Source organism: Mastigoproctus giganteus, chromosome 1, assembly GCF_048544385.1.
Source record: "Mastigoproctus giganteus isolate SK-2022 chromosome 1, ASM4854438v1, whole genome shotgun sequence".
NCBI lineage: Eukaryota > Metazoa > Arthropoda > Arachnida > Uropygi > Thelyphonidae > Mastigoproctus > Mastigoproctus giganteus.
Genome location: NC_143575.1, coordinates 33,330,045 through 33,344,215, shown reverse-complemented (window position 1 = coordinate 33,344,215; position 14,171 = coordinate 33,330,045). Strand labels below are relative to the sequence as shown.

Genomic DNA, 14,171 nt, shown 5'->3' with positions numbered 1-14,171 from the left:
AGGAAAAACTCAGTGTAACAAAATCCATTAGATCAAGACAAATAATTGGAAGAGCTGGAACACCTGTTTGTATAGAAGATCAAACAAAGAACAAGTTTGCTTACGATAGAAGCAAAAGCATTAGCAATATTTTATTACATAATAGTCGTAATAAAATCATAATAAAAGAGACTCTAACAGAGTCTCTCCACTCGCTTTCTCATAGATGCACTGTTTCTGCTGCATGCCTCTTCTACAGATACTTCCATGGGCACTGTTCTTCTGAATTGGCTTCTATAATTCCCGCTCTCTCTTTCAAAACAGTCCGAACACGTGCCGCCACCAGCCAACATCCATTTACTGTCCAACTTCAAACCCACAGAACCAACTTTTCATCTTCCTCATTTATTCATTCAACTGCCGTTTTCTGGAACAACCTTCCTTCATACGTATTTCCTGAAAATTACAATCTACAGAAGTTCAAGTCCAATATCAACAAATATCTTCTTTCGTCTTCTCAACCTCCAACCCAAGCACGGTACTAAGTACTATAGGTTATAATACCTCTCGTGTTTGGGGTTCTCATAAAAAAATAAATAAATAAAATAAAATATGTAAGTATTTTATTACGATTATGTATTGCGTTTGGTAATGTTTTGGTTACAAATGTGTGTTCAATCTTGGGTGGTTGGCATCTAATCCTATTTTTCCCATAGGACCTGTTATTTTTATTGCACGATTTTGCATTGCACGAGGGTTTCTAGGAACACAACTATCGTGCTGTAGAAGGACTGACTGTATTATTATTTATTTTAGTTTTGAAAGCAAACGTTATATAAGCTTTGCTTACTTGCATAATTTTTTCCAGTTCAATACTAATCATTGACACTAATTTAATACTAATTAAGACATTATGCATTTGCACTAACTTATATGTCTACTAATTATTGTTATATGATTTATATATTATTCTTTTGTTTTAATTTCATTTGTCCAACTTTCCTTTAGTGATCTTTCACGAATTGAAGATGGTTTGGGACAAAAATTAAGTATAGGTATTTTCTTCATATCTACCACCTTTCTCTGTTTAATCTGTGCTCTGGTTTATGGCTGGAAACTTACCCTTGTTATCATGTCTATTATGCCTGTTCTTATCATTTCTACAGCCATCATGGCTAAGGTAAGATATAGATATAGATTTATGACTGAATATAAATTTAAATTAATAAAGAAGCTTTTAAGCATCCAATATCATTTTGAATATGGCTGCTTCCCTGAGTAAGAATTAAAATAAATAATTCTCCCACACTCGAAATGATGTAGCATATTTGCTATCTAGTTTTCAAACTGTCAGATGTGCTCTCTCTTCTTTCCCTAGAAGGAAGAGAGGGCATTTGCACCATACAAAATAAGATACCTTATTTTGTGTAGTGCAGATTTTGTTGGTACTATGTGGTACTACACTTAGGATGGTAGGAAAAAGATCTGGGAGCAATTGTGCAGTCAGATATGAAGTTTTCTGATTAATTCAGACAGGCTACCAAGCAGGTCATAGGGTATTGTCAATGATATACAGGAATTTTGCTAGAAGGGAAAAAGGAGGTGTTATCCTTTTGTATAAGGCAATTGTCAGGCCATGCTTTGCGTACTGCATACAGGTCTGGAGGCCTCATTTTAGGAAGTATGTAGAGTTTCTTGAGCTTGTACAGAGAAGGGCAACAAGGTTGGTGAGGGGAATGAAGGGGTCCTATTACCAAGGAAAGCTTAAGTTCTGTAAATTGCAGTGGCTGGAGACTAGGCACCTGCGAGGTGATCTGATTGAGGTGTATAAGGCCTTGAATGGGTTGAGCATGCTGAATTCTGATGGGATTCTTCCACTTGCTCTGATTACAAACCTGAGGGGGGGAGCATAAATTCAAATTGAGGAAAGATAGTTGTAGAATAGATGTGCAGAAATTTGCCTTTAGGCAGCAGTAGTTGATTGCTGGAACAAACTTTTATCTGTTGCTGTGGAAGTTGATAGCTTAAATAAATTCAAGGAGGGACTGGACAAACTTTTAGAGCAGTGGTTTTCATCCGCGGTGCCACAACAACATTCCAGGGGTGCCGTGTAATTTGGGTTTAATTTACTTAAACTTATTTTTTTTAAAAAATTTATGTTTATTTCATTATAAAAAGGTGTACAGTATCTTTTTAATTTTGTGGTGATCTATAATTGATGTTTACAGAGTACCTCTATCTATATAAAGAATAAAATTATATACTGTATATATATAATTTGTATTATGAAATGTAATTTTTATAATTATATTGTTGTAATTACTATCCTATAACATATATATATATATATATATATATATATATATGTAATATTTTACCCACACACACACACACACACACACACACACACACAATCAGATCTAACGGGCAGAAAATTGAGTAGGGGTGCCACAAAACAAAATAAATTACTTAGGGTTGCCATTATTTAAAAAAAAGGTTGAAAACCACTGTTTTAGAGGAAGTGGATGTGTGGAATTGGGGTTTTTTTTTTCCCCCTTGCATCACATGCTTCCATTATTATTACTACTACTATTTCTAAATTTTTGTGAATGGAATGAATTTTTGAATGGAATGAACCAAAGAAATTTATAGATATAAGGTTATTTTCAACACATAATAAAAATTATTCAGCTGTAAGAGAAAATGAAAACTTCGTTTTATCAGATAAGACAATGAAAATTGAAACCTCTTATATATTGTGTAAAATTAAATTTTTTATTGTTGCTGTCATGATGACAAATTTTCAAATGAAAATAATAATAAGGAACTAAGAGTTGCTATTTTATTGATAATGTTGTGACAGTATTAGTAAAAGGCCAAAAGGTGCAAGGCAATCAGATAAACAATAATATTTAGAAGTGATGGAATAATTGTTGCAAAGAATTCAATGATTCACACCAGACTTTCATAGAAACCAAGGACTAGTTTTTGTTGCGTGATAATTCACCTGCATATTCTGCATTAATTGTTCAATGATTTCTTTCACAAAAATGGGTTATTGAGATCTACCACTGGTGGTCAAGTGTGGTGTGGGGAGGAAATGTTTGATCCAAAACTTATCTAGCCATCTGAAGGAGATAACTTTGAGAGAACTCTAAGAATGCTTTCAATGATTGAAAGAAAGAAAGGAGAGAGAGAAAGAGAAATGAGAGAGAGAGAATTTTTGTCTTAATTACTTTTCAGATATACTGTGTACATCCACTCCTATCATTCTCTTCCCACTGTTAGTGGGTACTGATTCAATTTACTCTTAAATTTTTATTAGACTTTTAACCGGAGACAGTTTAGTCTAGTGACCAGCTTGCTGATGGACCATGAATTCCTACTGTCCTATCTATCAGTTTCCTCAATTTATGCCATATTTTGTATTTCTGTTTGTACTCCGGGAAGACGACATGGTCAGAAGAGTTCACAAGACAGCAGTCACAGGCTAGAGCCCAGGTCACTCAAGGCATGTGTACTTATGCACCCTCACATCTGACCATTCAGCTATGACTGCCTTATGTCATTGACGTGTATGTCACATCTCTATATAAAAATTCACTGGCACTCATTTTGCTTTCCATCCCCCACCCACAGTGGTTATACACCTCACTCAGTCCCTTTCCCCTGAGATGCTTGGTTTCCAAATTCTGTAACTGACATCTTTTGAGTCTGTCATATGGGTATCCCTTATGAGAGGCTGTTCTTAACAAATGATTTGCTTATCTTTGGACATTTTCAAGAAGCTAATATCTTTCTTTAGTGCATCCTCCAGAGACCTGAACACAATATTCCAAGTGCAGTCTCATCTTTGACTTGTGTAATATGACTGTAACCTCTTTCTCCCTATATGCAAAGGCAGGGTAAATTATTGATAAGCTATATGTACCTTTCTGGTATGCTTGTTTACACAGCAATAGTAGCTTTTGTGTCTAATTGTATTATAACACTCAGGTTACTCTCCACATTTAAACACATTATTCTTGAGTTATTTCCCAATGAGAGTATTAAAACATCCTTGCCATAATTTAAACCATCCATAAATCCTGTCTATATCATTCCGAAGGAGCTCATCCTGACTTGTACCATTCACGCTCCTCGCCTTCATATTATTTGAAACGTTTTACACTACACACTGTTTTCTCGTTGATATTATTTTAGAAAATCAGAAACAAGATTAGTACCACTACTGTGCCTTGAGATACCCCTGTTATAACCTTGGCCAACTCTAAAGAGTGATCATTTATTTCAGTCCTCTGCTTGCTGCCCTTTTGCTATCCTTGGCTAAAGGACAGGTGGCAGAGGATTGTTGTAAATGGTGTAAACCAGTTTAATTTACTCTACTTATCTTTATAATGAAATTTCACCTTTTTTGAAATGAAATAGATTTTTACTGTCAAGGTTTTAATTGAATATTTTATAATACCCAAGGTTCTTGACCCTCATCAGTCTGTGTGCGTAACTTGTGAAACCTATTATTCAAGAGACTTCCCACTATATTCAATTCAAAAATTATCCAAAAAACTTTTCGTAAAGGCAAGTAAAGCTCCTGGAGTGGATGGCACATACCCATTAATTTTGAGGGAAGCAACATTGAACCATTAAGGTTAATTATGAACAATCTTTGGGCTTGGGAGCATTTCCTCTCGAGAAATACCAGTTTATCACCAATACATAAAGGCAGTTCTAAGAGTGAATTGCCTTTATGTATTGGTGATAAACTTTATAAATTGAAGTGGGTAACTGCTGACCAATCAGATACATGGTGACAAAAAAGGTACTTTTACCTTCAGAGTCTCCTCATATGGAGATGAGGAGACTCTGAAGTGGCTTCACATTCAACTGAGGAAAATTCTTTGAACTGTATTTCTTTGGATCTTTTTAAGAAGCTTTGCCACTTTTCTCAGAGGCGGATTTAACGGCGCACGCCCTGGGCCCCGACTTCTGAAGGGCCCATGCAAAACCCCAACAAATTAGTTGAACCTATTAGTTCAAAACTTTGTGATTATTATTATGCTATTATTAATTATATTATACATATATTATATTCAAATTTTATTGGAAATAAAACATTAATAGTACATAATATTTTTTATATATTTAAAAAAATGGTTAACATGTATTTTTATTTTCCCTGTCTCTCTCTTTTTTTCAAGGGGCCCAATATTTTCTTCTGCACCCGGAGCCTCAACTGACCTTAATCCGCTCCTGCACTTTTCTTTAAATGCATTGACAAGACCTGAACACAAACTTCTAAGTGCAGCTTCATCATTACTCAATTGATAATTCCAGAATAATATACCAGTTGGGTAGTACCACATTCAAGGTGGTGGATAACAAAAGAGATGTAGGAGTAATTGTACAGTCCAGCATGAAGTTCTCAGAGTAGTACAGACAGGCTGCTAGGACAGCTCATGTCATTCTGTCAATGATACACAGGAATTTTGACAGCAGGGACAAGTAGGTTATTACTCCATTGTATAAGGTAATGGTTAGGTTGCATCTTGAGCACTGCATACAGGACTGGAAACCTCATTTTAAAAAGTACAAGGATCTGTTGGAATGAAGAGCAACAAAATTAGCATTAGTAGTAGCATGTGATGCAAGAAAGCAAGCTTATACAGAATCTGCCAAAAAAAAAAAATGCCTTCCCATTTCGTCCATGCATTTGTGCCAAAAGTTTGTCCAGTTCTTCCTTGAATTTATTTAAGTTATCAACATCCACAATAACAGAGAGAGAAATTTGTTCCAGCAATCAACCACCCGCTGGCTAAAGGCAAATTTTTGCACATCTCTTCTACAACTGTCTTTACTTAATTTGAATTATTATTATTATTATTATTAACAATATGGTGCAAGGAAGCTGCACCAGCCAAAAAAAATTTCTGAATTATCCTGAGAGAGAGAGAGAGAGAGAGGAATCACCAAGAAAGAGAAGAATGATGATATCCAGCTCAGGATGTGCCAAGCCCATACTCACCAGATGTAAGCCCCTGGAATTTATGCCCCCTCAGGTGCATAATCTGAGCAAGAGGAAGAATCCCATCAGCATTGTGCTTGATCAAACCATTCAAGGCCTTCTACACCTCAGTGAGATCACTTTGGAGGTACCTAGTCTCCAGATACTGCAATTTGATGAGCTTAAGCTTTTCTTCATAAGAGCAACCCTTTGTTCACCTCATGAGTCTCATTACCCTTCTCCATACTCATTCTAGCAGCTCTATATCCTTCTTGTATGCAGTACTCAAGGTGTGGCCTGACCATTGCCTTATACAAAGGAATAGTCACCTCATCCCTGCTAGAAAAATTTCTGTATATCATTAACAAGACTCCATGAGCTCAGATTTAAGGCTGAGCTGGGCATTTATTTGGAATGAACAGAGGGATGAAATGGGAGCATTTTTTTTGCTGATGCTGCATGAGCTTGCTTTCTTGCATCATGTACCTCTACTAATGCTAATGCTATTAAGCGAATTCGGTTTGTGTTACACATGATATTGTTTCCCTATTTATAAATCGTGTATGATCGAATTTGTGTAGTGTAAACACGTGTTATATGAGGCCTGACTGTACTACTACACATAAATACAAGCTTGTTGATTTTCAACAGACCATTATTGAATGGGAAAATAGTCAGTTCAACATACAGAAGATTCATATTCTGCTGTTTTGAACTAAACACAGTACACTAAAGACACTTTACCGATTCATTCTCACCTTCAATTTCACATCTAAACACTCACTTGACCTTATTACATATATCTGTAAATTTAAATTAAAATCTAACTTCAAGCTTACCAGAGGAAATAAGAATAATACTACCATCATTTTTAAATATAATATCTGCCTGGATAATTTCAACATTAATGATTGCATTAATAATACTAATGAACTACTTCCTGCTGGCTGCCTTAACTTGAACACTATAACCAGATTCAGATACGCTAAACCTTTTGGACTCAGAGTCTGTAATTACAAGCAACTTGCATCTAACATGGATAAATTTAATCTTGAACCCATTTCCAATGGATGTATTGCCAACAGGCTAATTTCCAACCATTTATCGATACACACTATGGCCATATTATAATAGGAAATTTAGAAATTATATCTACCATGGAACTCAGAAACATCATGGCTTATGGTTTCAAATACAGGACATATTGTAAGATCAGCTTTAAAACTTTCAAAAAACAGTTATACTATGATTTGCTTAACTTCTGTTTTAAGCTCTCTTACCTTCACAATATACCAATTGAAGCCTTTCAAATATAGATAAATTCAGTATAAATTCAATGATGCTACAACATTACAAGTCATCGTTTCCATATGTACCACCACCTGCAGTATTAAAATTCAATGCTTCTATTGGAATGAGCAGCAGCCTGGAAAACAAGATACAGGGTATTTCAGAGACTGCTGGCAGTCATTGCAGTACAAGTAAACACATGAGTTGTGTTAGGCTAGCTAAGAATAGGAACAGGTGCATGTATACTTGCGTGTACACCAAAGCTAGGAGTTTGGTAAATAAATTTGATGAATTTGAAGTATTGCTCAGAACATCAAAGGCAGATATTGTTGGGATATCAGAGACGTGGTGTCACACAGATATAAGAAATGCAGAACTGGAATTTGGGGAGTACAATGTGTATAGGAGGATAGACAAGATAGGAAGGGAGGAGGGGTTATATTATTAGTTAAGAAACACAAAATCCAAGGAAGTGAAGCCAGTCGACATTGCTGGACAGTGCAGTGTCGAGTCAGTTTGGTGTGACATAAGCATTGGGAGATCAAAATTGAAAGTAGGAGTGTGTTATAGGCCTAATGACTCTGACGAGTATAATAAGGAACTGTACAGGGAAATAGAGTGGGCCAGTAAATCAGAGAGTCTTATAATGGAGGATTTTAATTTCTCAGATACTTACTGTAATTTGTGGGTTGGTCACTCACACTAGCAAGGCTTTTGTGGATTTATTGGATGATTGTTTTCTACATCAGCATGTTTGAGAGGCAACTAGAGGGAGTAATACTCTTGATCTGATTATCAGTAGTGATTCTTCATGCATTAAGAATCTGCAGATAAAGGAACCTCTAAGTGGCAGTGATCAGTGTGCTGAAGTGGGATTTACTCAAAGAGATAACTACTATCAGGGGTAAAGGGAAGGGTTTTTGCTTTCGTAAAGGTGACTACGGCGATCTGAGACAGTATTTAAATTCTATACGGTGGGACCAACTAATGATGTTACCAACAGCAAATTCAAAATGGGAAGTATTCAAAGAATTTATCATGGAAGCTACTAGACTTTACATACCAACTAAGAAATATTGTTCAAGGTTTAGGCCTAAATGAATGTCAGATGAACTAATGAGACATGTTTGTTTGTTTTGTTTTGTTATTTGGTTTTTAGGAGCATTAGCAACTAAGGCCATATTGCTCTGGGATATGCGGTGGTCATTCCCTGACCTTTCCGTATCCTCCGTATTTGGTGGTCACGAGCTCTAACCCCGGTCTAATCAAGAAGCGTGTGCTGTGCACTGCTGCTCCTGCCCACTTGGCTACGGAGGCACCTAATGAGACATGTGGCAGAGAAGAAAAATGCATGGGATACATATAAATTAATGGGTGACATTGGAAGCCTATGATAGATATAAGCTGGTCTGTAACGAAGTCACAAAGGAGATTAGGCAGAGATAAAGGCAGATTATGAGAAATCCTTGACAAAGGATGCAAAGGCAAAACAACAAAGAGTTCTTTACTTATGTAAACTCTAGAAGGAAAGGGATGAATCAGATTGGTCCACTGGACATTGATGGTTCAACTGTTGATGATCCTACTCGGGTGCCTAACAAAGTAAGTGAGTATTTTGCATCTATATTCACCCATGAGGAGTTATTCAGGGAGGGGAATGCCAGAGGTGAGTTAAACTCTGGCAGTGAGTTTGATAATTTTATAATAACTGAGAGGAAGGTGGTGGAGAAATTGTTGAAGATAAACATAAAAAAGGCACCCGGGGTAGATGGGATCTATCCAGTTATATTAAAGGAGGCAGCAAAGGAAGTAAGCAAACCCTTAGCCATAATTATGAGAGCTTCTTTGAACTTAGGGGAGGTACCCATGGACTGGAGATGTGCAAATGTGACCCCAATTCACAAAGGAGGATCAAAGGCTGACACAAGGCACCTGTTAGTGATCTGATTGATGTGTATGAAGCCTTGAATGGTTTGAGCATGCTCAATGCTGATGGGATTCTTCCTCTTGCTCAGAATAATCACCTGAGTGCATAAATTCAAATTGAGGAAAGACAGATGTAGGATAGATGTGCAGAAATTTGCCTTTAGCCAGCAGGTAGTTGGTTGGTGGAACAGACTTCCATCCCTTGTCGTGGAAGTTGATAGCCTAAATAAATCTAAACAAACGGAGGGATGAAGTGGAAGTGGGTTTTTTTTTTTTTTTTTTTGGCTGATGCTGCATAAGCTTGTTTTCTTGCCTCATATGCCTCTACTAATGCTAATGCTAAATTAAAACAACAATTGGCGGACCTGCATAAACATTTCTTCATCATCCCTGTTGATAAAGCTGCATGCAATTATGCCATAATCTGTAAAACCTTTTATTTCCAGACATTAAATGCAGAATTAAATTGCAGTGCCACCTACAATTCCATCACTAAGAACAGCAGCATCATTACAAAAAAGTTGATTGCTTTTAGCAAGAAACTTAATATCAGCTTTAATAATTAAAAATTTCCCTATATTTATTTCATTCCCAAGTTTCACAAAAACCCCACAGGCATCAGGTTCATTACTTCCTGCAAATACAGTTACGCCCATAAACCCGGCAAAACACTGGAAAGGTTACTTAAACCTAGCACGGACATCCTTCCTGATAGTAGAATAATTAATAACAATATACCAGTTATTAATGTACTAAAATCTGATAATATCACTCATGTGCAAACTTTTGACTTCAATAGTCTATTCACCAGCATAAAGGTAAAAAAAAAGGTAAAGTGCAGCCATTATCAACCCACTGCAGGATGGAAGCCTCCTCAACAATTCATGCTGAGGGAAATGGACTGTAATCTGCCACGCTGGTCCAGTGCGGGTTGGCAGATCGACCGTATTCAGCAGTCAGGGGCTTGAACCCCGGTCTACTCAAAGAGCGCGTGCTACTGCACTCCGGCTCTTGACCACTCGGCTACGGAGACCTAACCAACTTAAAAATGGTATTAAATAAAATTTTCAACAACTAGAAACATATTCTTGGTTACAATTCAGTTTATTGGAACAATCTCATTAATCTTTGCATTTCCAACGCAAAGATATACATTTTTGATGGCAAATCTATATACTTTTCAACTTTGATTTAAACAGCATATTTACAATTTGACTTCATTTTAATTTCAGACCTGTATATAATGTATAGTTTTATACCCCCTAGACTCTGTTGTGTCTCACGGTGTAGAAAGCTAGTGCCCCCGGATTGTCTACCTATGCGGGTATTGTTTTTTTGTTTTGACCTGTTTTGTTTAGTTTTGTCTACTTTATTTTTATTTCTTCAATAGCAATACCAATACTGACTTAAACATGAGACACTTGTCCAGTCGTCCATCCAGGGACCAACTGGTATGGGTTTTGCAACCCCGGACAGCCTGAGCACAACTATATTTCCCTCTCTTCCAATTGCTTTCTACTGTCCTTAATTACTACAACTTATTTCTAGTGCGCGATTAGGCTGGCCAAAAGTAATATTGAGATGCTATTCCTTTACTATCGCTACTTTTTTCTTCTTAAACAAAGTTTAGTGTCTTTTCCACACTACTTTGTTAGTTTTGTTTCTCCCTGTTCTGGCACTTTGCCTCATTTGTTTAATAGCTTACTTCCCCGTCACACGGGTATGGTTCACTTTGACTACTTGACACTCTTTCTCCCCCCTCACTTGGGGGTTACTTTAACTGACATAAATACACCATACAGTGAACTTTCTGTTTTCTTCTTTGGTCTCCGATGACACTCAGCTAATTCAATGTTTTTCTGTCCATGCACACAGTAAGTTTTCTTATTTTGCCTTCTTTTGGATTTCATTCATTTTTTATTTTTATAGGATTCTGTCGGCATTATTTTAGCTTTACTTTATTTATTTTTATTATTGTTTATATATTTTATATATTCTTTAATTTTAATCCTTCCTTTTGGTCTCTGTCGGGTCGACTATGATGTATATGTACGCATATTTTTAATGTGTACATCATAACAGAAACAGAGGCTTATTACTGGCTTATTGCGGTGGCTCCTACAATTTTCACTGCTGACTCCCCTTGATGAAGTAGTTAAAGTCCTAGGACCCACAGCTTTAGGTACTATCATTTATTTTTATGTTAAACTTTAATTTCATTTTATTTCAGGTAATCTGTTTTTACCATGCTGTGTTCTCAATTTTTCCATGGTAATAATTACACCTGACAGTTCAGCACCTCCGCCTAATACACTGATAATAATATATTTGTCTATATTTCATTATGGTTGCTGGTTTTTTCTGCTATTACTAGTAGTACCCCCGATCCATAACCCAGTTTAATATATTTAATTTTAATTTTTTAATACCTTTCTTGTTTGCTAACACTTTCAGTAATTTCATTACATCTTACTTTTATCAATATTTTATATATATATATATATATATTTTTTTTTTTTTTTTTTTATGCTGTGTGGTATTTGTAATTGTTTTATATCAATAAATACACACTTGCTTAAAATTTTATGTCGCCATGTTACTCTCTAAAAAATGAAGAATTATAATATTGTTTAATAAAATATGAGTTAGCTGCACTCTTATTTTTAGGGAGAAAATTTTGTAACTTCTAGTTTCTAGTATTTTATGTTGCCTTTGTTGCAGATTCAAACTAAGCTCGCAGCTGGTGAATTGGCATCATATGGAAAAGCAGGGGGAGTAGCTGAAGAAGTTTTATCTGCCATAAGAACTGTAGTAGCATTTGGAGGAGAAAAAAAAGAAATTGAGAGGTGATCAACAGTTGTTACTCTGTTTAACTTACTGTTGATATTTTGCTTGTTTATTTTACTAAAAAAAAATTTTAAAAATTGCTAGGAATGATATTTTAAAATTGTTTCTATTTTTGTTCATAATAAGAATTCATTGTGGAAAAACACCTATTGAAGTAAGGTGTTCAGCCATTATTTCTTCAGTTCACTAAGCATATCCTCGCATATCCTTTATTTCTGCCAGTGATAAAAAATCTTTTTTAAATATTTCTGCCAGACAAAAAAAGAAAAAGAAAAAAGAGACCTGGGATTTTTTGAAACAAATTAAGCAATCTTTATACTTCATATTCATTTAAAGATTTGGCAAATATACATTAATCTCTCATATTGTGTGACTTTTTTTTTCAGTTTCCTCAGTGTTGCAAATAAGCAACAAAAAAGGGAAGTGCTTTTTTTATTTGTGATGCGTGCATGACAGGTTGGTGAAAGACAGGTGGTGGCTATGACAATTTGTTGAATACAATGATTCACCAAATTCTCTGTGAGAATTTAGTGTATGACAAAGCAAGACCAAAAAAACAAACTTTTAACATGATGTAAATGGTTAATTTAGTGATCATGGTATGTTATATATTTTTGATAGACCTCACTAACCATCTTTGTTTTTAGGTATGTTAGCACATATGCATAAAGTGCCTATTGTCTTTACCATGTCTGTTCATCTGCATCTAAAACTTGATGGATGAATGGATCAAAAACATGAAAATTCATCCTAGTGGATGAATTTTCATAAAATTTTATATTTGGCTCTTTCAGAAACATTTATTGAGCCCTCCTTTAAAATTTGACCATCATTAAAATTGGACCAGTAGCAATCTGGCAGTTATTTCTTTGTCTGTCCCTCTGCATATAATAATGCAATTTCCAATGGACTGATTTTCACAAAATTTTATATTTGGCTCTTTTAGAAAGGTTTTTTTGAGCTCTCAGATTTTATTAAAATTGGACCAACAGAAATCTGGGGTCAGAGTGCATGGGGAGCGCATGTGTTCAGGCCCCCAGGATACCATTGCACAGTCCTAGAAGAGCAGCATGGATTGAGTATGTGCTTATTATCTTCAGCATGACTGTCTATCCATATTGTAAAGTTGTAATATGATCAACTTTCCAGCTGCCTATGAGCAGAATCTCGTTGAATATTTCTACATGGTCTGTCAAATGAAAAATAAATTGATTTTAAAAAAATATTCTTTTCTATTTTCTATTATTTTCTAAGTTATGCATTCCTCCTCTCTTAGTGACCAAAATTTCTCTTGGTTTCCCAAACCTTCACTTCATCGTTTTTTTTTTTTTTTTCTTAATTTCTTAATTTATATGTGGTACACCAAATTGTTGTAGCCGTCAACTGCCTCACAAAATTGTCATACACTGAATTGTCACATACAGTGAACTGTTATATACAAAATTGTCTTGTATACCAAACTGTCATTCAACAAATTGTCACATTTAGTGAATTGTCAGGCACTGAACTGTCTTGCACCAAATTGACATGATCCTTTAAGGTTGCATTAAAAGAGAAAATGAAGTATTAAGGGTTTTTTTTTTTAAAATATTTTCCTACCTGTAATTGCTGGAATAAGTTACCTACATCAATGGTAGAGGCTGACAGTTTGGTGGAATTCAAAGGTCAGCTGGATAATTACCTATGGGAGGTGGGAAACACATAGGTTGTCGATTTCCTTTTCTCTTATTAATTATTATTTTTAAAATTTTTTCTTATTATTATTATTATTTATTATTTATTTTTTGTTATTTTATATTATTTTTTTATTTTATTTTATTTTATTTTTTTGGCTGATGCAGCATAAGCCATAGGCTTCATTGCACCATGTGGTCATTGCTAATACTAATATCTGTATATATATATATGTTAGTTGTTATGTTGGTTAGTCATTGCTAATACTAATATCTGTATATATATGTTAGTAATATTATTCTCTTCTTTTATTGGTTCTCCCTTTGATGCAAGTCAGCAAATAGAGAACTATTGTCAGGATACTCCTATAATCAAAACAATAGACTGCCCTATAACTTATTTAGTAATTTATTAAATTAATTGGAAATTAAATAATAGCCTTTGTAATATACAA

The 14,171-nt window shown here is 35.2% G+C and overlaps 1 protein-coding gene across 4 annotated transcripts in view; it reads left to right on the top strand.

The window, feature by feature from the left end:
- Window positions 1-14,171, top strand: part of LOC150090693 (ATP-dependent translocase ABCB1-like) — a 390,895-nt gene that overhangs the window by 172,964 nt on the left and 203,760 nt on the right. For all 4 annotated transcript variants that reach the window (XM_090372299.1, XM_090372310.1, XM_090372292.1 and 1 more), the window contains 2 exons: window positions 988-1,159; window positions 11,918-12,042. In XM_090372299.1, coding sequence (XP_090228425.1) covers window positions 988-1,159; window positions 11,918-12,042 — 297 coding nt within the window. The remainder of the gene's footprint in view (window positions 1-987; window positions 1,160-11,917; window positions 12,043-14,171) is intronic.